The following is a 24,019-nucleotide window of genomic DNA, read 5'->3' on the forward strand; positions in this document are numbered from 1 at the left end:
GGTTACCTGCTCATAGAAACTGCCATTACCATCAAGAAGGGTTTCTGTGCCAGCACTCAGACCAAGAACAACGTTTGTGGAGACGGGAACGCTGGTAACCTCCTCATAAAAATTGCCATCAGTGTTTTGAAGAGTTGCGGTCCCAGCCGTGTGGCCCGGCACTACCGTTGTTGACGCTGGCACGACATTAACCCGTACATAGAAACCGCCATCAGTGTTTCGAAGAATGGTAGTTCCAGCTCTGGGACCTGGAACCACAGTTGTTGACGTTGGAACAACTGTGATCTGCTCATAGAAACTGCCATTACGGTTTATGAGAGTTGCTGTTCCACCAATCGAACCTGGAAGGGTGTTGGTGAAGACAGGAACATTGGTGATTTGCTCATAGAATCCGCCATCAGGATTTCGAAGGGTCGCGGTTCCAGCGGTGAGGCCTGGCACAACAGTCGTTGATGTTGGGAACCACTGTTACCCATCTCATAGAAACTTCCAATTGCGGTCGACAAGGGTTGCTGTTCCTGCAATCAATTCCAGGCCACAGTGTTACTCAGACAGGAACACTGGTGACGACTTCATAAAAGCCCACCATCCAGCATTTCTCAGAGTTCATAGTTTCCAGCTGTGGTGTCCTGGGAACGACCTGTTGTTTGACGTGGGGGACGAAGGTTACCACCTCATAAGAAACTGCCATTGGTTGACGAGGGGTTGCAGTGCCAGAATCGATCCAGGGACGGTGTTGTTGAGACGGGGACACCGTGACTCGCTCGTAAAAACCCACCATCGCTTGTTTTCGAAGGAGTCGCAGTTCCTGCGTGTGGCCAGGAACCCAGTCGGTTGATGTGGAACCGCTGTTACCCACCTCATAGAAACCCGTTTGCGATTGACAAGGGGCCAGTTCCTGGAACCAATCCAGGAACGGTGTTGGGTTGAGACGGGGACACTCGGGACGACTTCATAAAACCCACCATCAAGGGTTTCGCAGAGTTGTTGTTTCCTGCCGTGTGGCCAGGAACCACAGTCGTGTGATGTGGGAAACCACTGTTACCACCTCATAGAAACTGCCCATTACGGTTGACGAGGGTCAGTGGCCATGAATCGATCCAGGAAGGTTGTTGTTGGACGGGGACACTCGTGACCTCTCTCGTATAACCACACATCGCTTTTCGAAGAGTCGCATTCCACCAATTATGGCCTGGCACGACCGTTGGTTGACGTGGGGAACAATAGTTACCACCCTCATAGAAAACTGCCATTACGGTTGACGAGGGTCTCAGTGGCCATGAAATCGATCCGGAACGGTGTTTGGTTGAGACACGGGACACTCGTGACTCTCTCCGTAACCACCATCGCTGTTTTCGAAGAGTCGCCAGTTCCACCAATATGGGCCTGGCACCGACCGTGTTGGCTGGGAACAATAGTTACCTGCTCATAGAAATCGCCATCAGCGTTGAGAAGAGTCTCAGTTCCAACAATGTGACCAGGCACGACATTTGTGGAGACAGGAACGAGTGTTATCTGCTCATAGAAATCTCCATCAGAATCAACGAGGGTTTCTGAACCAGCAATCAAACCAGGTACGCTGTTAGTGGAGACCGGAACGCGGGTAACCTCTTCATAGAACCCACCACCAGATTTGGGAAGTGTGGCTGTTCCGGCAGTGGGGCCTGGCACGATGGTTGTCGAGTCAGGAACAACTACAACTTCATCATAGAAGTTGCCCTTTGAATTTACCAGGGTTCGTGTTCCAGCAGTCAATCCAGCAACAGTGGTGGTGGAAACAGGAACTTTTGTAATCGCCACGTGGTAACCACCACCGCTGGCGATTGTGGTGGTTCCAGCTTTGGTACCAGGGACGACAGTTGTGGCGGTGATAGAGGCAAGGGGGATACACTTTCCTGCAGGGGGCCAATTGTTGACCACCGTGATATGCTCCTGGGTCTCCTTCCATCTAGCAGCCTGCTGGGCGGCGTACATCTTGTACACCTGGTTGATGGCTTCGTTATACTGCGCAAGAGTGTACGGGGCAGAGCCAGATCTCGAAAGCCAATATTTAATGGCATAAGGATCACGCCTGGGGGCAAAGACACTCAGAACATCGTACCAATCTGGGGGGTCACAGAAATAAGGATAGACGTAGTAGGCAAAGTCCTGCTGCTTCTGGAGATCCTCCAGAACAAAAGAGTTTCCGAGGTTTCGGGCGTCACTCTTGATCTTCTCGCTGTCAACTTTTGGCGTGATGTTTTTCTGACCGTTGGCGTTAGCAACCTCCTTAGCAGCGGCCACAAGCTGTTTGATCAGATCATCAGCATCCTGAGTCAATACACGAGGTGGAATGTGTTGACGGATGTTTTCGTCACCGGTGATGGTAGCATGTACCGTGGTGGCGAGCAGTCCTAGCAAGACGTAAGATATCTTCATGACACACTCGGTCTGGGGGGTTAAGTTGGTGGTCTACGATTGTCCTCGGATTTGGTACAGTATATATATTCGACTATGTTCTTTTGTCCGGTTACAAGAGACATCCAGAGTTTGGGATTTGCATCGACAACCTGCTAGCACACATTTCTGAGCCACCATAGGAAAGTGTGCTGCCATACAAGTGAGCCACCATCCAGGGAACTGAGCCACCGCCAGAGAATTAGCCACCATACAGGAAAGTGAGCCACAAAACAGGGAAGTATTTGATGGGGATGCCCAAGAGGAACCACCTTCGTCGCATGTGTTCTGGCATCTGATTTTGTCTCATGTTGATACCTCGCCACTGCACTACGTCCCGCGGTCTAACGGGCAAGTTGCTGAGTCCAATTCCATGCTAAGGGTGATCGATGCACAAAAAAAGAGAACTTTAGGCCCGGTTAACAGAAATACCAGGAATTCAATGGTGATTAACATTTCATAGTGGGTCTAAAAGTTCTAAACGGTTATGGAAGAATGTCATATCGAGATGATGTATTAGACATTGGTGATTCAGAGAGAGCAGTGGGGCGGGTGCTTTTGTGATCTTCAGGGTCGCTTCATATCAATTGCTGGTACTGTACCAAGCTTCTCGAGCGACTCTTGTCCATTATAGTGGGACATTGTGCGTTAGGCGGATTCCAATAGCACTAGGCCCAAGAGGGAAAGTCAGGTGAGTGGTTCCATTCTATAATTGTTGAATGGGGCGTTCCTGGAGAGGGCAAAACGCCTCTTTCGCTTGTGGGGCTGTTTTCGAGCGAATTGTTCATATTCAGGGAAAAAATGGAAATGGAATCAAAATAATGTTCAAATTTTCAATAATTCGTAAGGTTTCGAAATTGAGAAGAATTTGGAAAGCATACGAATAACCTGGAAAAAAGTTGAATGACCTGGAAAAAACGTGAAGGACTTAAGATGGCTGTATTAGATTCTTCTTTCGACCAAAAAGGCTCGTTGCGAGGGTCTCAGGACACTAGTGGAGCGTTTGATGCCGTACGGCATCTTCCAGACTAAAATACAACTTTGTGTAGGAAAACACAACTTTTTGCGGCGAGTTATCCGTGAAAAGGTGGGCTGTTCAGCGGAAGGATGAGGCTGTACTGCCAGCAGCAACTCTGAATGTTCTGTGTCTCATTATTTGAGTGAATATGCCCATCTTGGTTACTGTTCTGTTGCTACATGAGCGAGTATCTTCACATTCCATACTATTTGGCGAATCAGGTAATAGTAAGGGCGGTGCTATTTTGAGGGGTTTTAGAACTGGAAAGGTCTTATTATAACTATTTTTCTACTTCTTTTCTTCTTCTTCTTCTTCTTATTATTATTATATTATTATTATTTATAAAATGCAATGGACCAATTATGGTACTTTTTTTCATTCGCAATTTTTTTCTGCATACTTACTTGAACTCGAAAAACTCCAACAAAAGCGGATTAAAAGACTCAACTATCATCCCCGATTACTTGCAAATCCCTTCTGCAACCACTCGGAACTAACAATAACCATCGTGGTGTAGAAGCATGAAGGAAGACAAGAGAAGAACGAGGAACGAACATGGAACGAATTTGGAGTGAACTTGGAACATGGAACTATCTTGGTAAAAACACTAGAGTACACGGAACTAACCACACAGTTCACACAGGTCACATAGTACGATAACGGCGGCTGGGACTACTGTAGGGAAGGCTGGTGAGCCATCAGAGTGGACGCTAGTGATTAGTGGACTGATATCACCGAGACGTAAAGTTGATGAGTGGATGAGAGAAGTAGTAATAACGAGATGCGATTCCTCAACTTTCTACAATTCTGTTCAATCGACTTCTATATGACTTTTTCGTATACAATTCAACAAAACAAGTCCATTCTTTTCCCTGTCATTTGGTTCTCTGTCGATAGTAAACCGACTAATCCCCTCTAGGGGCACTAATCACCAAGGCTGCAACTTTTTGTCATTAGCGACCAGAATTAAACCCCTACCAGTTCACTATAGTACAGTGCAATATGTACTCGTACTCTAGTGTCAGTCTATCAACACGACTTTGGAGCCACTAGTTCTGTTGTGGAGGTCTGTCTACGTCTCTTCCTACAATTGTTGGTTGAGTCAGACGTTGACGACCCTGAATCCTCCGAGATTCGTAGCTGACTTGTACTTGTATCCATCTACTCGTTGATCCCCCCAGAAGATGTTTCAGCGAAGCCTTGGTAATGACACAACTTCATCCAGCGAGTACCGTACACCCCATACTGTAGCATGCGGGTTCGCATGAATGAACCACACTACAAAGTGATCTCAACATGACGCCATGGACTCAATTGGTACACTGTTCATTGACAATCTGGTTGTTGATGGTGGCTGAAGTTTTTTCTCTCTACTTGTACTATTTTCAGACGGATTGTGTCAGTCAATTGTTGCTCCGGTGGAGTACGAATTGTCAAACCATGCTACCAACTTTGCACTCCTCAATGTTGCTGATGTTGACAGTCGGGTTCACATTCGTCTGCGGTCAACTGCATCAACACTCTGAGTTATATCCCGATATCCCCAACGTGAGCACTTGTTGGTTTCAACACCAGCGAGGGCATTAGAACTAGCACCATGTAAGGGGAGGTGCTGAATAACTGCGGATTCTGCCATTCACGGATGCAAAGAAGAACTGAAAAGGGGGACTGGCGGCTAGATGAAGACTGTAGGGTGGTTTGATCATGAATAGGCAAGTTGCAAAAGGCCTAGAGTGTTTGTATACAGGCAACAGTGCAAGTAGAGAAGGGAAAGGTTTGATTTTGGCAAGAATCTCATCAACTCTAGCAGTTTGTTCATAGAGACAAACCGACGCATTTTGACCTTTTGAATATCCACCTACAGCGTGGATAATCGAATGTTCGATCACTCCGGCACCCTAGCAACTTCGCGTCTGGACCATGATAGCACCTGGAATCCTAAACAAGTGTGCTCTTACGCGCTGCTATGGTCCTGTATTGTCGTAACATGGTGGGATATTGTATGTGTTATTGGTATCCTGCCTATAGAACCATGATGGACTGGGTATTTCTATCTATCCTCACCGAACCTGAAACGTTGTACCGTAATAGGCATTAGATGTCGGCCCCTGGAATGGTAAGCGGTATCAAATAAGAGCTAGGTGTGGGTATTATACGATCAAGTGCTAATTGGGTAACGCGTAGAATACACAGTCTCATTCTTCAACGTCCTACTACATGTCCAAGAGGGTCTATGGTCTATTCTTAGTCAGGGCGGTTCAACGGACAAGTACCTGTAGCACTGACCAACCTTGAGAACTGAAATCTTGGCCAGTAGTTGACGATCGAGTTGTACCAATTGTGTCCGATCGTATTGGCAGCTAATTCTCGTATTAGTGCTTTTTGATTGGTTTATAGACGTGGTGTTGTTTGGATCAGTCTACAAGAAGCCGAGACGAGCACTATCTAAGTGAGAAGGTTCAGCAGCAGTGGACTGAGCTCCAGATTCAACATGGCTGTCACATGACTAGGAATATCCAGGGTAAATCTCACGTGAATGAGGAGTTCTGGACTGGATTTGGGGTCCCTTTCCTCCGTTGAGTGGCTGTTTCTTGGAAATGATGAGCTCGTGTCGAATCTCTCGATAGGACCAGGGGCAACTGGAGTGATCGACTAATGCAGAGAGGACTTGATGGAAGTGAATCTTCCCTTGGAATGGCTCTGTTTGAGGAGACTGCAGAGTTACCAAAAGAATATTCAGCGGTAGAATAGTATTTAGAGGTAAAAGTGTTTCCAGAACTGTTGTAGGTCTCTTCTGACGCCTTTAAGAAGTTTTTGTTGTACTATACCTGACCCATTGAACTCACCCAGTACAGAGTCAGGAACACTCATCTGAGAAGATGAAGGACGAGACAGACGGGACTCGAAACTCTCAATATTAGTAGGAGAGATATCTGGAGTTAACTGTTCAGTATCCAACTATCCACATAAGTTTTTCACCTTTCGATATGCTTTTTTTCGGTTGTCAAAACTCGTTTTTCGTTTCATAGCTTGAAACAGGCCAGAAACACCTCTGACGTAGTAGAATGATGGTGTGTGCAGGCCAAGAACCCTTGAAAGACGTTAAGGGCATTTAGAAGGATATTAGCCGTTGAATTAATCTCTCCGAACATCTCTACTTGCCATTCTTCCATATCATCAAGTTCAATAGGGTTATCTTTTTCTTGTCCAGCTTGGACAAACTCATACCGAGGCAGAAACGAGTTGTAGATCTGTTTCCAAGTATCTGGGTCGTATCAGGAGTTCACCAAACAGTTCTAATCTCTGGTCAGCAAAGTTTCACAATGCTTTTTCCGCTGGGCGACACTTTTTTGGAGAAATGTAGCTGTCAGAAGTCCATGTATGTCTGTATGGGAGCCACCATTGATCAAAAAAAAATAACCGGAAATTCATCTTGAAACTGGGTGTTTTTGGTGTCGATTTTTTTTAAAAAGAAACCTGTTGGGGAATCTGCTGGAAAAACGACACCGAATCTCGCTATATTTTTTCAGAGCATACCTAGACTCATTGATGTTGGTGTTGACATGTATCTCTCCATTCTGTACAACCGATACAGTCTTATAGAGGAATTGCACCACACTACAGTAAATGGCTATATCAGCCTCTAAGAATATGTGGAAATTTTCTGGAAGCTCATCGACAAGATCATTGCTTCAATTTTATATCATATTGTTTCTTTTGGAAATCCCCTGGCGCCCAATTAACACATGCAGCCTATGATGTAAATACATGAGCTCAGGGATTTTAGTGATTCCCATAGAAAAGGAAAGAAGGGTTTAAAACAGCGGTGAGTTTACCAAATGTCTTTACTGTTGGTCTAATTGCCATAAATATTGTTTATTTAAAATAATTCTGTCCACTTACTACCCCGGGGAGTCTCCTTCATACCACCGTTGAGCAGCCTGAATAGGCAAGTCGAGGGGGTAGAAGACACGGTCCAGACAGTGAAGATGAGGCCAAGAAAGTCGAGAAGTCAAGTTCTGAAATGTAATAGCCGTTTCTCAAGGGTTATTCAACTCTTCCTGTTGATTGGAGATTTCAACTCTGTCTTGTTGCGTTCATTGTCAGTACGATTGAATGTAAGAAACGTGCCGGATCGTATTGGCAGAGTATGAAAGACATGCTTATGACTTTTACCGTAAAAATGGTGTTGTTTGAATGAGTTTTCATGACTCTGAGACTGCTACTGACGCAGATTATCGAACGGAAAACTGGCGTGGGTGACAAACCACTAGTTTTCACTGTGAGGGGCAATTCACTCGGCGGAGCTTGGCAACCTGATGGTGTTCTCGGTCAAACATCCACGAAGATGATCAGACTCTCCTGATGCGTCTCTGGTAAGGGAGAAGAGTCCAGTTATTGGAACGCCCCGAGCTAGTGATGAAAGTACTGTACAGAAAAGCTCTCTTTATTCAACGCTGCCCCCAGTGGTTCACCTTCCGTGAGATTCCAGACCCAGAGCTCTAACAGTCGAGGAGCCTAGTGGAGATGTTTGCCAGTTGGTTCTCAGTACATTGTGTGCATTCGTATGGTACTGGATTGTACTGAATTTGAATGAGCTTTGGACTGTTAGACCAATGGTGAGAAATTCTGATACAAAAAAAGACCTCCAAACCTCTCTGAGCTTCACAATGCTAGTTCAGTATGTACTGTACCTGTAGCACAACTACCTCAATCCAGTGCAATACCTCAATCCGAGTCCGCATCAGAAGACCTACCATCAACGCTTCGTCAATGTCTTTTTTGCTACAGTAAGAGCAGTATTTGTGGACTATCATACAAGTATGATTGATTAGATACACTGTAGTCAATGTAATAACTTGCAACTCACTAGGAATACCATGTTCCTATAGTACAACTCACTCTAGGGACACCATGTTCCCATTATACACACCCTTCTGACAACCAAACTGGTCTTTCTCCTGTGAGGAATTGGCCAGGTAAAAAGTTGTCTATTACAAGAACCGTCAACAGCATCAACCATTTTTGAATGGCCGTCCTTCACTCTCTCTCCATAACGTCTTCCGTGGTGTCCCTTCCTTTGCAAGTCTCATTATTACAGCAGTCATCAGCAAGGTATATCTTTTCTTGTTAAAAGAAAAAAAAAAAGAAGAAAAAAAAAAAAGAAGAAAAAAAAAGAAACAAAAATATCTTGCAATGGCATTTGTCAAGAAGACACCCGAAAAGAACATGTTGCGGCTTTCCGTCAAGCTCTGGAAGAAATGTTCCCTCAACTCCCCATAAAGGCAACATGGACGGCTCGAGAAGATCAGATCGCTAATGGTGTCGCCAACCCTGTTGGTGAGAAAAACCCCGAGGTTGGCCCTGAAACCATGGCTATGCCTTCGCTGGTTGGATCAAGGACCGATGTGCCACTCTCGGTGTCGAGGCCTTTACCATGACTCATTGCTCCAACTTTGGGTCCAAAGATCTCATCAAGTCCTCCCATTTTGTCAAGACCGTGGATCTGTCCATCAAGAACACGTGGCACTTGATGACGTTACTTCGGCCTTCAAAGTGGATCAAGGCCATGGTATCCTTCTTCTATGACGAGAGAATCCCCATGGACGTCGATACCCCCTGTGGAGTTCTTGTTCTGGCCCGATCTTACGATATTCCGCTTCAGGGCTCTCTGGCGATCTAAACCATTTATGCGACAGATGTCCCCAAGGTCGAGGCTCTTAACATATGGCGACGGGTGCGGCCTGGAAGCGAGACTGCGGCAGTGTATCTCATGAACATCATCAAGGGCTCGGGAAGTCGTAAGTACGCCCAAACAATGGCCACACACACCAAGGTCCATTGATAAACCCGACATAGGCGCCCATATCGGTTTGGCACTGTGGTATAGAGCATTAACATCTTAATGAGTCCCCCATATCCAAAACTGGTGAGGATCGTGTCTTCTGATATAGAGATGGCGGTCAAAGGTAGACTGGTTCGGCTAATCGTAAACGGTTGTGGTTGATTTCGTGATTCGTCAACTCCTTCATCACGTGGTCACATGATTAGGTACTTCTTGTCACGTGAACACATGGTTCCGCGCTCCTTCATTACGTGTTGTCATGTGGGTACAGCCTTTGTGGATACGATTCCAGCTTTCCTTCGCCAGAACGCTGAACTCGTTCATGGCTTCGAAGTCGTCGTCTGCAGCCTTCTTTGCAGAGATCAACTTGGGTGGAAGCCGGTACATCTTGAGGTTAGCCTGGAGTTATTGGATGGTGGGAATGGCTCTGAGATGGGTACTCGAGAGTCCCAGAAGCCACGCACGGCATAGAGCGACTTGGCCACGTCTCCGAACCAAGGCGGGTCAGATGCGGTGCCGGAGTGAGTTGCTGTGCCGGAGATAATTGCAGTGCCAGAATGAGTTGCAGTGCCGGAGTGTAGTCGCGGATCGCCCCACGATCAAGTCGCCGACTCCAATCTCGGATATCCATCTGTTGACAGTAGTGTCCAGATGATAGAGCCACTGTAGCAGCTCGATGGTGCGGTTTCAGGTCAGACAATATCGGACGACATTGTGAAGATTGGGAGCCGTTAGTTAAGGTCAGCAGAACCCGCTTGAGGTCGCTTCATTCCTCTATAACCAAGTCAGGATCGTCGGTGTCGGGTCGCATCACCCGTTGTTTCGGGTTCCGGCGAAGAGTGAATACCGGCTCGAGGCCAGCTACTCGGTCACGTCGATGCTGGGAAGTGGAGGTCATTCGGAAAGCAAGGCATGTAGCGGAAGGCTGACGTAATTGAACACATGTTGAACCTGTGTCTACCGGGTTGAGTCGTCACAGCATCATGTCATTAGATAAGTCTACAGTGAAACGAGTGGTACTGTAGTCCTCTCATAATTTATAGGGTTTGATGTATATATATATATATATATATATATATATGTATAATTATATTTTCTGCATATACTATATATACTACAGTATGGTTATGACTTGATATTAAACAATTACTATAATTAACCAATAATACAAAACCACAAAGTAAAAGAGGCCCGTTATTATCAAGTCGAACCGGGACTCAGAAATTACCCGAGAAAAATGAGAGAACGACTGATTAATTTATATTGAATTACTCACCAGCTCATCGCCTCTTCACCCATAAACTTTTGATTATGCACTTCATTGCATTATCTCAATCTTATTAGCGAAATTTCTGTACATACAATATATAGGATGAGGAACTACAGTATCCGAATCCGACGGATATTTCGAGACATTGTTTATGTAGAGCAAAATATGAACTGACCTCAATACAAGTTATCTTTACAGGAAATTTGAGCCATATCACCCAGAAGTTTTAGATCACTGCCTACAGTAGGTCCTCCTGTATGGACTAAAAGCCCGGTCTCGTATATAGCCTCCTATCGAGGATCGACTTCCCAGGGACTATCCATACCATTGGAGAGCTTTTGGACGGTGTTTGTGACCGTCACAGCTTCCTAACCATGAGTTCATTTGCTGAAGGCTCCACGACTTAGTCAAGTCCCACTGCATCGTTCTCGCTCAGAAGTGTATCTCTCAGTGACGAGATCTTCTGCAACGCTGAGACTGGCTACTTCTGACAGGATAAAAACAGGCTGTTAGGGCCTTTCATACTGGCTCGATCAATTTGGAATGTCGGAGGTCCGTGAGTGGTAAAAAAACGTGGCGATAACTGCACAACCGCCCTGCGAGGAGGAAAAAGTGACTCGGTATTGTCGAGGAATGAACGGAAAATGGTGTCAATGGACTGTTTGGGAAGAAGCTGTCTGTGAAGAAACTGTCTGTTGCTTGTGGAGAGGTTGATGTTGAGTTGCCCTGGAAGAGTTGAATCATTATTTTGCGGTGGTGGTTGTGGTTGGGGCATGTGCATGTTGTAAAAAAAAAAAAAAAAAAAAAAAAAAAGAAAAAAAAAAAAAAAAAGGAAAAAAAAAAAAAAGGAAAAACTTCGTCACCCAACTCTCAATCTGGGAACAGATATATTTCTGACGAAGTACCCGTAAATGATTAAAAGACGTCATTACTCGGTCAAATGGCTTTCATCAATACCAGGCAGATATGGGACTCCATCGGGTTGGCATTGGCAACAGATGAACATCGAACCAAAAATAAACGACGGTGGAGTAATGAAAATATGAAGACAGATAGAGAACACAACCACAGAAGGTGATACGAAAATCTCAATAACCACAGTCGTTACTCACTACACATCTCCTTTGTCACTCCTGACTGGTCTCGCATTCACCTCGTTGAATGTGATACTGGTCTGATCAAAACAAACCGACTCGCGGTTGAACTGTTCTCTTTTCTCTTCTTATGTCTTCTCTTTTCCCCCTCCCTCCTCCCTCCACCACCTCATTAACCAAATTATCATGACAACCGCTTCTACAACCATTACCTACGAATGCCCCATCTGCCAGAAGAGCTGTGCCCCAGACACTTTTCGAGACCACGTTAAACAGTGTGTCTACACTTATGTGGATGATTTCTTGGACAAATAAGAGACATCCATTCGGCTAATAATGGTATAATTGATGAGATATTGTAAAAAACTGAAGTTAGTGGCTTGGTTTGAGCAGTGGTCCTCTGTTGGAACACTTTGATCTTGTCTTGTAGAGCCCATAGTCTGGGAACACCATAGATCGAGGTCAATTACCCAGTCGAGGTTGTAGATTCTGTCGAGTGTCTGAGATCAGGACCATTGATCTTAGTGGAGTGATCTTAGTGGAGCCCTTTATGTATGACCCAGTAGCAGCGGCTAATTATCGTGTAGACCTCTAAGAGAGACTGTAATGAAGATCAAGAGCCGGGCGTAAGTGTTTCAGAATTATGGGCAGAAAATTGTTTCAAGTGATCAAGTGAGCCTTCCGCTTTGGCTCGCTCGGGCTCCGATAATTGCGGATGTGGTCCCTAATGTACTCTGTTCTCCAAGCAAACCTCCTCAGGCAGAAGCACGGAAACTGTCTCCCTTGCGAGTCTGGCGGAAGCTAAGATGTTGACCATATCGCCACGGTTCATATCAGTTGCTCGTATACCAACTGAAAACCACATTTTTCCCCTCGGTTCCATTGGACTCTGGACGCTGTGTGGGTCAAGTGCTGTATGCTACTACGAAGAAGGAGACGGCCCATGGATCACTCGAATCACAAGACAACTTGAGTCAGTCTAACAGCTTCACATTCGCCCTCCTGCTCACATTCATATTTCCAGTAGGCTGTTAGCTCCGAACCAGTGACCATGAAAAGCCGTAGGGTCAATCTCGTGATCATGATCTAGCAGTTCGATGTTGGCCTGTTCCGATATTGGCGGCCTAGAGCAATCTAGGATGGATCTGTTCAACTTGTTGGAATCATGTATCAAAATTACTGAGACCAATTGACCCGGGTCCCAATCAACCCCATCTCCATTTGATTCTCTACAGGCTCGTATTTCCCCAACTAGCCCAGAGTTGTTTCACTATTTTTTTTCTGCATATATGAACTGGATACCTAGTTCCGATCTCTCACAACTAGTGGTCCACTATTCAACAACTTGCCAGATCCCGTTCCTCTTTTTAGCGCACCGCCCTGGGGTCTAGCAGTTGGTCTGCGTTCGAGGTTCCCCTTGGTGCAAGCACATTCACAATTCTTGCAACTTCGGACGATCTTTGACTCTTCAATCACCGCAACTATTCCAAAAGCAAAAGAGCCTTCTGCCTCCTCTCATCGACTTCCCCATAGTCTCCCCTCTAAGCCTCTCTAGCCCTGTGTCTCATATTCACTTCTAGACGCTTCACATCCAGAAATTCCACCTCTAGACATCTACATCCAGACATTACCCCGACCTGACAGGTTTTTCCGGACAACTGGTGAGTATTTATAGCCCAGCCAAGGACTTTCCTCACCTCATCAAACCCACAATGACCAACTTTCCAATCACCACCGTTCAAATGACAGCTGTTCCAACGACAACCGTACCAACCACCACCTTCCCAATGGCAATCACTGTCTACGACTTTGACAACGTGTTTGTGAAGTCGTACCCAAACGTCCCCATTCCCAGAACCCAGCCCGGAAGTCCGAAGTAGAGTGTCTCAACTACCTGCAAAAGTTCTGCCCGGCTCTGCAGTTCATTTTTTGGGTACGGAATCACTCCTTACGTCAAAAGCGAACCCGTCTACCCGTTCGAGGAAGTCATCTACCCCTCAATCTCTCCAATGTTCCGAAACAGCGTGGGCTTGGACCTCAAGCAGACCCACACCCAATCCCCGAATGGAGTTCAATTCCAGCCGAGTTGTTGAAATTAGCCCCAGTCCAGTGGCGAACTTCCACTCCAGCCGCCTTCTAGACAATTCCCACCGTTTCGAACACCTTATCACCAACCGACGACTCGACAAGATCGAAAAGGCTCTCGAGAAGGTCAAGGCCCATCTGGTCAAGCCCAAGGTCCGCGAGGTGGTCGTCATGGCCAATCTGGAACTGTCCTATAGAGAATTCCAACTAATTCTGAATAGATCCTAGGTAATTCCCCATAGGATGGTTCCGGCAAATGTCTGGCCAATTCCTCACATGGTCATTAGAGGAACCAGGTTGGTCGAAGACGAGATGTCCATCCTGTAGATGTGTATCCGCTGATTTACAATCTCTTGTCGTAAATGTGCAAACACACACCCTGGTTTGTGGTGCTATCGGAACGTTGTGTCGCTAGAAGTGAGTCGTAAGTTGTTACATCAACTACTGTATATCTAATCATCATACTTATGATCTTCATTATATGTGTTATGGCAATAAAAAATTGTATGCAGAAAAAAATTATGTTAATACCTAACAAGTGGTCATTTATACAAAGTCCAGCTCGAGAAGTACTGTAGTTGTACTTCCATGTAAAATGATATTATGTATACTTTGCTTCCAAATAATGTCTTTTTTTTTTCATTTTTTTTTATTTTTCACTCTTTTTGATAGTATTAATCCCATTTTCTGTATATTAACTGCCTCACCTTCAGTAACTTTTTTTCTTGTTTTTTTTTTTTTTATTTAACAAATAATAAAATCAAAAAACCATGTCATGAGACCAACACATCTCAACAAAAGCCGTTAAAATCTGTCATAAAAGTCCATCAAAAATCATAATCAAATTGCCCCAAATTTTCCATCTCTACATCTCCCCATTGCCCCATTTCCCAGGCTCTCGGTCACCCAAAAGACAGTCGCATTTTCGTATTATTCACCCTTTTCTTTTTCTTTTTTATTCCCAACCCTAACTCAGGCTAAATTAATCTCCACTGTTAATAAGCAATCATCTGTTATCTCGCATTAAACTCAATCTCCAGTGGCACCCAACACAACAACATACCTCCCCAGCATCTCCCACAAAACACGCCACAATGTCCCTCCAACGAGCGCTGCAGTATCTGTGGGACGCAGAACCTCACAACACGGACCACGTCACGCCTCTATTCTGTCTGGGCCAGGTTTACGACGCAGACACCAGCCTGAAGGAGGTGAATGACGACACAGAAGAAGACGGCATAGTAGTGCCGCTGGACACGTCAAATGATACGTCGTGGCCTCCGGACTTTCTGGCGGACGTGCAGTCGCGAATATGGCTGTCGTACCGAACCGGTTTCCCACTGATTCCGAAATCCGACGGCTCCGGAACCATCCACTTGGGCAAACTCAAGAACATGATACGTGGAGGAGGATTCGATCCGCGAGGCTACACATCGGACGTCGGATGGGGCTGCATGATCCGCACGTCACAGAGCCTCCTCGCAAACGCACTGCTATTCAGACACCTGGGCCGAGGCTGGAGGTGGAACAAGGGCGACGACTTTGTGTATCTCAGTGAGGGGAATACAGAATCGAGGGGTGGCGAAAGTAGGAATGGCGGTGCTAACCAAGAGCAAGAAACTGCTGTATCAGAGGAAACCGCTGTCTCAGAGGAAACAATAATATCCTGGTTTCTGGACTCCCCAGACTCTCCGTTCTCAATCCACAAGTTTGTACGCCACGGCGAAAAAGCATGCTCCACGCCAGCTGGCGACTGGTTCGGACCCTCGGCCGCGGGAAGCAGCATTTATGCCCTATGCAACGAGTTTCCGGACTCGGGACTCAAGGTATACTACAATGGCAACGGAGGAGGAGACGTTTACGAGGATGAGCTGTTGGAGACGGGGTTCCCTCTTCTCGTGCTCTGTGGACTACGACTGGGTATAGATAACGTCAACCCCATCTACTGGGACTCTCTTCGTCAGATGCTGTCACTTCCTCAGTCTGTTGGCATTGCAGGCGGCCGCCCCTTCACTTCGCATTACTTCTTCGGCTTCCAGGGCGAACAATTGTTTTACCTCGACCCGCATCAGCCTAAGCCGGCCGTCAAAACTACGGACAAAGATACCACCTCTTTCCATTCCAGCAGAATCTGGAAACTGCATCTGAAAGAGATGGATCCCAGCATGTTGGTGGGTTTTTACATTACGAGTGAGGCCGACTGGGAGACGTTCAAGGGGTCTCTGACGGCTTCAAAGGAGAAAACCAGCTCCCAGATTGTCCACATTCATCCTTCTCGGCATAACATTCCGTCCTTTGATGAAGAGGACGAGTATGTGTCGATTGGAGGGGCTTCTGATGACGACTTTGTGGACGTGACCAAACGGGCACGCAAGGTGGCAGCCATGACAGGAAACACAGGCAGCGGGCGGTCTTCTCCATCGATTCTCGACAGCCACCTCGTCACTGAGACAAGGGATATTATCGAGTCCGTTCCTCCCCGAAAACGGGTGGACAACGACCTCACTTCTGCCCCAGTGGACGTTCCCAAACCTGTTCAGAAGAGATCGCAATCTCATGGAGACTGGGAGAAGGTAGAAGAGCCTGAGGAGGAGATGGTGGAAGTTGAGAGCATGAAGGGTATGCAGGACAACGGCTGCTCGGCCGAGTACGGTTCGCTGGTAGATAGAGATGCGGAAGCTGATGACAGCACTCTTAGTACAGAAACCACGGATCGGGATTGGGTAGTGTAGTTGGCAGACTCGAGGCACCGAATATGTCATCTATATACTTGATCGAAGTTGTAAAATCACACCATGGAATCGTGCTCCTTAGGACGGTGTCATCATACTGGACAGTCGTATGGCCTTGTGTTGTATTATTCACATGCCTGCCGTTGGACTTGCCGTTTCTGTCCTGCTTATAATGATAATAAAATACATATGATACATAACTGTCACCAGAAGACGTGCAAACGGCAGTCCACTAACGACACCGGGGTTGATTAATACTCGACTTACTCCTCCTTTCGAACACCAGCAACAACCGAAAACTGGCCTCCTCCACCAGCCATCTTGACATCGATGGGCTTGATGGCGGTGTTCATGATCTTTCGGGGGGTCTCGACATCGTCCTCCTCGGCATGGCCTGTCTGGAAGGACGAGGAGAAGCCCCAAGTCCACACACGGCCGTCAACATCGATGATCAGGGAGTGGTGAGCACCGCAGGCAATGAAGCGCATCTTGGGCAGTTTCTCGTCGTCGTCCTCTCCGCCGAGAGAAAGAGGAGAAGGAACGGGCAGGAATCGAGGGTTGCCCTTGTCGTCTCGAACGGTGCCCTCGGGAAGATCCTTGGTGGTGAAGCCAATCTGGTGGTAGTCGTATCGTCCAAAGGAGTAGACGGTTCCGTCCTTGGACAGAGCCAAAGAGTGGTGTTCTCCTCCAGTGACGGCCACAATGTCCTTTCCATCAAGAGCATCGACGTAGGTGGGTCCGTCGACGGCAGCGTTGTCGCTCTGGCCCAGAATACCGCACTGGCCGTACTGGTTGAGACCCCAGGCAAGCACCTTTCCGTCGGTATCAATTGCAAACGAATGGAACTCGCCGGCGCCTACGTACACAATGTTCTTGAGACCTAGCTCTCGAGGAGAAAGGGTGGATCGGTTAGACTTCCATCCCAGACGGAAGTTTTCCGAGTCTCCCCAGGTGTGCACGGTTCCCCACTGGGTCAGGGCGAGCACGTGGTCTCGGCCAGCAGCAATGGCGGCAATGTTAGACAGCTCCTCGATCTTGACGGGCCGGTTCTGGACCTTGACCTTGTCGCTGAAACCCATGGTTCCCTGGGAGTTTCGGAACGAGCCCCAGGCCCACACGTCTCCCTCAGCAGTGAGGGCCAGAGACAGGGAGTCGGAAGCCTCAATCTTGACGAACCGCTGGTCGGTGTCGACCAGGGCGGGAATTGACTCGGCAGGGTTGAGCTTGGGGTCATCCTCGTCATCGGACTCGTCTGCGTCCATGTCCTTGAGCACCTCATGGCCCGAGGTGTCTCGTCCCAGGGCTCCCAGATCGTTGCCTCCCCACGACCACACTCGTCCCTGGGAGTCCAGCACCAGTCCATGCTGGCCTCCGACGGCAATGTCCACAATCTCCTTGGACAGGTAGGGCGACAGACGGGGTCGCTTGACAGTGGAGGCCTTTTCGGGACCCAGACCCAGCTCGCACATGTCTCCGGTTCCGAATGCAAACACCTCGCAATCCACCTTGTTGATGGAGGGAAGGGGCAGCAGCGTCGGGCTGTGTTTATGTTTTCGCTGGATGGCCGACAGTCGCAGCCTTGAGGGCGCCTTGGCCGCGGGAATGGGCTTCTCCTCCTTGACCGTCTTCTTCTCCAGCTCCTGCTTGGCCGCCGCCGCCTTGACTCCGTTGACCTTGGCGGTCTTGGCGCTCTGCTTCTTGGACACCGCCTTGGTGGTCGCGGGCTTTTTCGTCACTTTGGTTCGGGTTAATCGCACCATTGTCTGTCTCGGTTGTATTGTAGATGTGCAAGTGAAGGTGTGGAAATAAAAATATGCAGCAAGGGCGAAATCTGCAGTAGCATTTACTTAGGGTTTCGATACAGGAGAGGGGTGTTAGGCGGGTTGGAGGCGCGAATGCGACCAATGGCGAGCGAATATCTGCGACCAGGCGAAACAGACGCATTTCCAACGGCCAGATTAGTCATATGGCGGTTTTGCGGCCCGACAACGTCACGTGATCCCCCCGTACGACACGTGTCTGGAGCTGATTTTGCGAACCCAAAAGTTTTCTGGAATGGGCATTTTCCAAACATTCCATGCACGTACTGTATGCGGATTCATGGGGTGTATATACAAGTAGTGGCACTTGGGTGTTGAGTATCTTTCAACTAAATTGCTAAGTATTGTACAAGTAAGTGTGAAGACGAGTTTGGTGAAGACGAGTTTGGTTATTCACATGATCATGAGTATTGGATACGAGAGATTTCAGGTTATAGACTACGTTGACGGACTGTCATGAACGAACCTCCTTCACTAAATCAACTACAAGATAGCACCTACTACCAATACCTGTGATAGCCATCAAAGACTCGATTTCAGACTCCCATCTCTTGTTCTTGTGATTGCGGAGCTGACAAGACCCAGTCAGTTGGACAACTTGTCATGAGACTAGGCAATGTCCTCTGTTCGTCTTGTGATTTATACATCAATTGAACCAGCGATCAGTTGATCTTTCTGTTCCAGTTTCTTGACAAGTTGTCACTTCCATGTTCAAACCCACCGGCAGTGTTTGAGAATGTCCGATACAACTCGCCACACATGTAGTCCATAACCGTACATTCTGCTTAACAGATTGCGGCTGTAGCAAAAGTGAAAACGTGAGTCCAATCTATGATCCATGCCACCAGCAGTCACTGTTCTGATCAGTATGGGTCTGGGGGCTCACGTGTCTCCGATCAACTGCGGGAGCATCCTTCAGGATTCACGTGGCCCGACTCGGAGCTGTCTGGTTGCGAGGAGTAGCGCGGTGGTGTTTCCGTCTCAGGTGCTCATTTATTGACTTGGACTGCGGACTGGTTCTCGAGCAACGATCCCCTTGCCAGCATCATGGTCTTCCGCAGGGCATTTATCGTTAGGGTGTCTTGAGGGGTATTAATGATCGACTCAAGGGTTGTCAAGGTCGACTCCAGGCCTCTTGGACCAAAGGAGGTATCTATTGAGCAGATCTAGACATCTCTTGAGCAGATCAGACATCTCTAGAGCAGATTAGACATCTCTTGGAGCCAGATTCTAGACATCTCTAGAGCAGATCTAGACATCTCTTAGAGCAGATCTAGACATCTCTAGGCAGATCTTAGACATCCTCTAGAGCAGATCGAGTCTCTTGAGAAGTTCGAGATCTCCTATAGGCCAAATGAGTTCTCCGGTGAGCCAAATGAGACCTCCCACAGCAGATAACGCTTGCGTCAGCCTAAAACAGAGTCACCAGTAGTTGTCCACCATTTATCTTCATCTGTTTCACCCTCGACTCGGTTGATTGTCACTCATAGCACTCCCGTATTGAATCTCCAGTACATACAGTACTTACGGTAGATTCAATTGTATCCAGGTCCGCAAGGATTTTCCCTTCCGGAGCCCTTTGCTATGGGACAGATGATTTCTCGTTGAACCGCCATTGTCAGCACTCTGTGAGGAAGGGTCTGGGTGTATCCAACATAAAGGCTTGAGTCATTGTTCGACACTCAATGCGTGCACCGCAGTTTCCGTCGCTCCATTGATCGAATTCGAACGTTCAAACCCCCTGAGAATTGGTTGTCAGATTGTTCAGAATGAGACAACCTGGGCCATCAGGAATTGGCATCACCAGGTGACACAAGAGGTGGATGCTCATGACCGGGGGTGGATGCTCATGCCGGGGGGATGCTCCAGCACGCACGTCTGAGTCAAGACTCCAGTTGGACCTGCGAGAACCCCCATCTTCACACCCCCAAGCAATCACCATGATCACATGACCATTTGAGCAGAGAAACCATTGCCAAACTCCGTGATAAGACGAACCGAATCTCTTCAAACAAATCAAATCTTTTAAATCCAACCCACCGCACTCCAGCCCTCCCATCACGTGTGCGGCTGATGTGAAAAAAGGTTCGTCCCATCGGGAAATCACGTGCGACATATCTTGTCTTCAATATTTGACAGATGGTAGATAAGGTGGACCATCTACAAGTAATGTAGTCTCCGTCAAGTCTCAGAAAAAGACACCCCAACACCCAAAGTCGACGGAAACAACTCGCCCATATATACAAGTCCACCACAAACACAACCCCTGCCCTCCCCGCCCACGTGATGCAGTTAGATTACTGTTCACAGCGATCGGGTTAGGGTAACCACATTGGTTACCGAGACGCCTCTATTGCTTCCATATATGGGAACAGGGTAGTTGGTTGTACGACAAGCAGAAACAAGTGTTGACATTGCGATCGGAAACGACCCTCCCCCATTTTCAATCACGTGACACCGTGGCACGCGCTCTTATTTCCCGGTCACGTTATCCCCCCCCCACTCCCCCGCGTCCCTTCGCTTGATATATACTGTATATGCCTCCAGCAGTTGTAAATAATTCCCATAGTTCAGGCTGTCGTAACTTTTTGCTGATCACAACAGAAAAGCCTCAGCTCAGCCTCAGATAACGACGGGGCGGCTTGGAAGTGAGCGGTTGGATTACTAATCAAGTGATGGGGGAGGAGGCAAGGATTTTTGCTCACGTGAGTGGATCCCCATAATAAATAAATAAAACGTCTCCCGTCTATATGGCATAATCTCCAGACACGGTTATGCATCTTTACTAAGCTGAAGCTGTAACTCAGTGCATGCAGCCACCTACTTCAAGTATCGTGTTGAGCAACCCCCACACCACTTGTTATCACCGCAACAATGTCGCTATTATTCAACGAGCAAAACACACACAAGGACGACACGGTCCCCGCCAACGAGAAGGAGATGCTGAGCAAGCTGGTGGCTCTCCGGGACCAGTTGACCGCGCTCAAGCTCGACCGACAGACCTATCTCAAGCAGGAAGATATTTCTCGAATCTACAACCAGGTGGTGGAGGAGGTTTCTCTGCTGAACCAGATTCGGTCGGATCCCAGCTTGGAGGACGAGTACAACCGGGTGGATGTCGTATTGGACGACGTTTTCCAACTGCTTTCGCTGTCGTTTCTGACCATTGGACACAACAAGAGTGCGGCCGCGACGTACGCCTCTCTTTCGACAGTTCGACGACTTCTGAGTCATCTCAAGGAGTCGCAAATTTACACGGGCAACGACTACGAGCCTGTTCGGGCGCGGCTAGACGAGATCCAGGCGATTCTCAAGCAGCAAAGTGAAGAGAACCCGGAGGTGATCGCTCTGATTGAACGAGAGCTTAAGGTGTGCATGGAGGGCCTCAAGGAGGTGGAGGAGGCCTACAACCACGTGATTCCAGAGGTCGGCGTGCTGCTGCAAAAGGTTTATACAATCCGACGGGAGATCATGAGCGTGGCCTCTACGCCTGACGCCAAGGACGGAAAGCGATCTGTGGCCACCGAGCTGCAGCCGCTTCTCAAGCAACTACAGAATATTGAGAAGACGCATCTGACGGGCGAGAAAAACGAGTTCATCACCTCGTCGGGAGAGAAGCTTGTCGACAAGTCTGCTGGTTTGTTGGCGGGCCAGATTGACGACTGTTTCGAGCTCATCAAGGACTTTGAGGCCGAGACGAATCGAGTCGATCCTTCTCTTCTGCCTGTCTACTCGGAGCTGCTGCACCTCAAGACCACTCTTGAGGGTCTTACCATCACCCACAGATGGACAATGCGAGAAACCGATCTCTACGGCTACCAGAAGAAGCTGCAGGCGATCGATGAGCGACGGGTGGGCGGTTTATTTGTGCCCGAGAAGGACAAGGACTGCACAACCTGCGATTTGGCTGACTCGGTGAACAACCTGTCTGTTGACGATAAGGACAAGAACGATAAGAAGGACTCATTGGATAAGGAGGGATCGCCCACTAAGCTGGCCGGGCAGTCGATTCTGCTTTACCTGCTGCGACGATGCTACGCCCTCATCTACAAGCTGCTAGAGTCGTCGGAGCCTATTTCCGAGGCTCTGACGCCACTACACAACCAGCTCAAGACCATGCGGCGGTTCCTGCTCGACATAAAGCGTTTGGGCGGAATTTCTTCGGTCCGAGAACTTTATCCATACCAGCTCAAGCTGCGATCCATTGATAACCAGCGAGTGGATGGCAAGTTCATGCAGGGAAACTCCATTCCCGAGGGTCAGGGAATGGTCAATGCTTTGTTAGCGGAGTGTTTTGATATCTGTCATGAGTTGCAGGTTGATTACGAGAATGAAGAGGAGGACGACAACAATGAAGATGAAGATGATGAAGACGAGACCAAGTAGTAATACAGTGATATCTAATAATGAATAATGCTTGAGCAATCCCAAGTCGATACATGGCATAGACGCGAATAACAGACAATGCTGGTGTCTATATCTGGTAAAATGACAGAAATACAAATGGACTTTACGCTAGCAAATGATGGGGAAATTGTAGCGGTGGTTGTATCTGTTTCTGCCATTACGTCTACCGTAGGTGTCTGCACATGTTGACTCAGAGAGTAAATGCTTGTGACGGTCTATTCAACAATCTTCTATACAGTCATATCCAACATTATGGACTCAGCCTAACAGTTGAACAAACATCTCTTGATGAATATTGAAGGTTTCAAAGTCTTCAAATTACTACAGGACTGGCTCAGTCTAATGGGGAGCCTCTCCGTTGCTTCGCACGCTATCTTTTTCTACTTTTTGCCTCTTTTTTTTTGGCCCACTTTTTCGCCAGTTCCGACCTCGAATCCACATCTCCGCCCTTGGCAAAACACACGGTCCCTTGGCCCAGTTGGTTAAGGCGTCGTGCTAATAAGAATGGCAGCTTTGCAACGCGAAGATCAGCAGTTCGATCCTGCTAGGGACCATGTCACGAGTGTGGCGGATGTTTTTTTTGTTTTGTTTTTTTTCATCAAGACAGAGATATGAGTACAGTATGTACTGTAACTATACAAGTACAGTACATACTGTGCACACCTGCGGTGGTCAAGTGTATGGTTGCAGAACCGTTGAGTTGATATGTAAAAGTTGTGTCTTTATAAGGGTATGAACGTGTCTATCAAGGACTATTCCGTCTTTTAATGATGGTTTCTGCGTGTTTGAATGGTCCACTGGTGACTCGGATCACGGCGGACATGGAAGCAATGAAACCAACCGATCCACCGACGAGAACGGCTTTGTGAAGTCTGCAGAAGATGTCACAAGGGCTTTTTCATTGGTTACATCTCAATTTGAATCAAAAGTAGCTGCTCACAATGCCACAGAGGAGTCTCCGGAAACTTTTGTTTAACTCCGTTTAACTCCGTTTAACTCCGGATGGTCATTGGGCGACTTTTGGGGGGGATTTTGACACGGGAATTGTGTAATAACAATATGAGGGTGTATAAATTGTCATTTTGAACAGTTCAGTTGCCGTTATGTATGTATTTGTGTCAGGATTCGACTGTTGTTTCAGGCAGGTACTATGTGGGTGTAGACTTCTTTGAACTCATCCAGATCCGATTCAATCAGAAACCCTCTAGTTGGATCAAGCAATTTGACAGTCTCAAACTGTCTTCAAATAACCTGATCTGTGAACGCTTCAATACTCCTAAATCTTTCATCCACGGGCAGCATTGAGATCCGA

The 24,019-nt window shown here is 47.4% G+C and overlaps 11 protein-coding genes, 1 non-coding gene and 1 pseudogene across 12 annotated transcripts; 9 read left to right on the plus strand and 4 right to left on the minus strand.

The window, feature by feature from the left end:
* Positions 1 to 1,236: 1,236 nt before the first annotated feature.
* YALI1_A13224g (uncharacterized protein) lies at positions 1,237 to 2,418 on the minus strand (the record flags this gene model as incomplete). The annotated part of the gene is made up of 1 exon (XM_068281759.1): positions 1,237 to 2,418. The coding sequence occupies one exon, from the start codon at positions 2,416 to 2,418 to the stop codon at positions 1,237 to 1,239; it is 1,182 nt and encodes a 393-aa protein (XP_068137860.1).
* Positions 2,419 to 2,451: 33 nt separating this feature from the next.
* On the minus strand, positions 2,452 to 2,892 carry YALI1_A13227g (uncharacterized protein; the record flags this gene model as incomplete). The annotated part of the gene is made up of 2 exons (XM_068281760.1): positions 2,452 to 2,731; positions 2,786 to 2,892. 2 exons carry the CDS (start codon positions 2,890 to 2,892, stop codon positions 2,452 to 2,454), a joined length of 387 nt encoding a protein of 128 aa, XP_068137861.1.
* Positions 2,893 to 3,378: 486 nt separating this feature from the next.
* Positions 3,379 to 3,658, minus strand: YALI1_A13236g (uncharacterized protein; the record flags this gene model as incomplete). The annotated part of the gene is made up of 2 exons (XM_068281761.1): positions 3,379 to 3,584; positions 3,634 to 3,658. 2 exons carry the CDS (start codon positions 3,656 to 3,658, stop codon positions 3,379 to 3,381), a joined length of 231 nt encoding a protein of 76 aa, XP_068137862.1.
* Positions 3,659 to 8,715: 5,057 nt separating this feature from the next.
* YALI1_A13287g (uncharacterized protein) lies at positions 8,716 to 9,137 on the plus strand (the record flags this gene model as incomplete). Its single annotated transcript, XM_068281762.1, has 2 exons — positions 8,716 to 8,811; positions 8,856 to 9,137. 2 exons carry the CDS (start codon positions 8,716 to 8,718, stop codon positions 9,135 to 9,137), a joined length of 378 nt encoding a protein of 125 aa, XP_068137863.1.
* A 3,815-nt stretch (positions 9,138 to 12,952) lies between these two features.
* Positions 12,953 to 13,243, plus strand: YALI1_A13330g (uncharacterized protein; the record flags this gene model as incomplete). The annotated part of the gene is made up of 2 exons (XM_068281763.1): positions 12,953 to 13,048; positions 13,091 to 13,243. 2 exons carry the CDS (start codon positions 12,953 to 12,955, stop codon positions 13,241 to 13,243), a joined length of 249 nt encoding a protein of 82 aa, XP_068137864.1.
* Positions 13,244 to 13,375: 132 nt separating this feature from the next.
* On the plus strand, positions 13,376 to 13,976 carry YALI1_A13334g (uncharacterized protein; the record flags this gene model as incomplete). The annotated part of the gene is made up of 2 exons (XM_066094020.2): positions 13,376 to 13,482; positions 13,526 to 13,976. 2 exons carry the CDS (start codon positions 13,376 to 13,378, stop codon positions 13,974 to 13,976), a joined length of 558 nt encoding a protein of 185 aa, XP_065950092.2.
* YALI1_A13340g (Misc non-coding) lies at positions 13,975 to 14,228 on the plus strand (annotated as a pseudogene).
* Positions 14,229 to 14,842: 614 nt separating this feature from the next.
* YALI1_A13349g (uncharacterized protein) lies at positions 14,843 to 16,653 on the plus strand (the record flags this gene model as incomplete). Its single annotated transcript, XM_068281764.1, has 4 exons — positions 14,843 to 15,302; positions 15,360 to 15,733; positions 15,788 to 16,395; positions 16,452 to 16,653. 4 exons carry the CDS (start codon positions 14,843 to 14,845, stop codon positions 16,651 to 16,653), a joined length of 1,644 nt encoding a protein of 547 aa, XP_068137865.1.
* A 90-nt stretch (positions 16,654 to 16,743) lies between these two features.
* Positions 16,744 to 18,240, minus strand: YALI1_A13383g (uncharacterized protein; the record flags this gene model as incomplete). Its single annotated transcript, XM_500035.3, has 1 exon — positions 16,744 to 18,240. One exon carries the CDS (start codon positions 18,238 to 18,240, stop codon positions 16,744 to 16,746), a length of 1,497 nt encoding a protein of 498 aa, XP_500035.1.
* Positions 18,241 to 19,138: 898 nt separating this feature from the next.
* Positions 19,139 to 19,460, plus strand: YALI1_A13392g (uncharacterized protein; the record flags this gene model as incomplete). Its single annotated transcript, XM_068281765.1, has 2 exons — positions 19,139 to 19,270; positions 19,377 to 19,460. 2 exons carry the CDS (start codon positions 19,139 to 19,141, stop codon positions 19,458 to 19,460), a joined length of 216 nt encoding a protein of 71 aa, XP_068137866.1.
* Positions 19,461 to 19,654: 194 nt separating this feature from the next.
* On the plus strand, positions 19,655 to 19,967 carry YALI1_A13397g (uncharacterized protein; the record flags this gene model as incomplete). The annotated part of the gene is made up of 2 exons (XM_068281766.1): positions 19,655 to 19,705; positions 19,791 to 19,967. 2 exons carry the CDS (start codon positions 19,655 to 19,657, stop codon positions 19,965 to 19,967), a joined length of 228 nt encoding a protein of 75 aa, XP_068137867.1.
* A 1,207-nt stretch (positions 19,968 to 21,174) lies between these two features.
* YALI1_A13412g (uncharacterized protein) lies at positions 21,175 to 22,686 on the plus strand (the record flags this gene model as incomplete). The annotated part of the gene is made up of 1 exon (XM_500036.3): positions 21,175 to 22,686. One exon carries the CDS (start codon positions 21,175 to 21,177, stop codon positions 22,684 to 22,686), a length of 1,512 nt encoding a protein of 503 aa, XP_500036.1.
* Positions 22,687 to 23,170: 484 nt separating this feature from the next.
* Positions 23,171 to 23,261, plus strand: YALI1_A13432r. Its single transcript has one exon. It is a non-coding gene; the product is annotated as a tRNA-Ile (tRNA).
* The last annotated feature ends 758 nt before the right edge of the window (positions 23,262 to 24,019 follow it).

The sequence above is a fragment of the Yarrowia lipolytica genome, chromosome 1A (assembly GCF_001761485.1).
Source record: "Yarrowia lipolytica chromosome 1A, complete sequence".
In the NCBI taxonomy this organism is placed as follows: domain Eukaryota; kingdom Fungi; phylum Ascomycota; class Dipodascomycetes; order Dipodascales; genus Yarrowia; species Yarrowia lipolytica.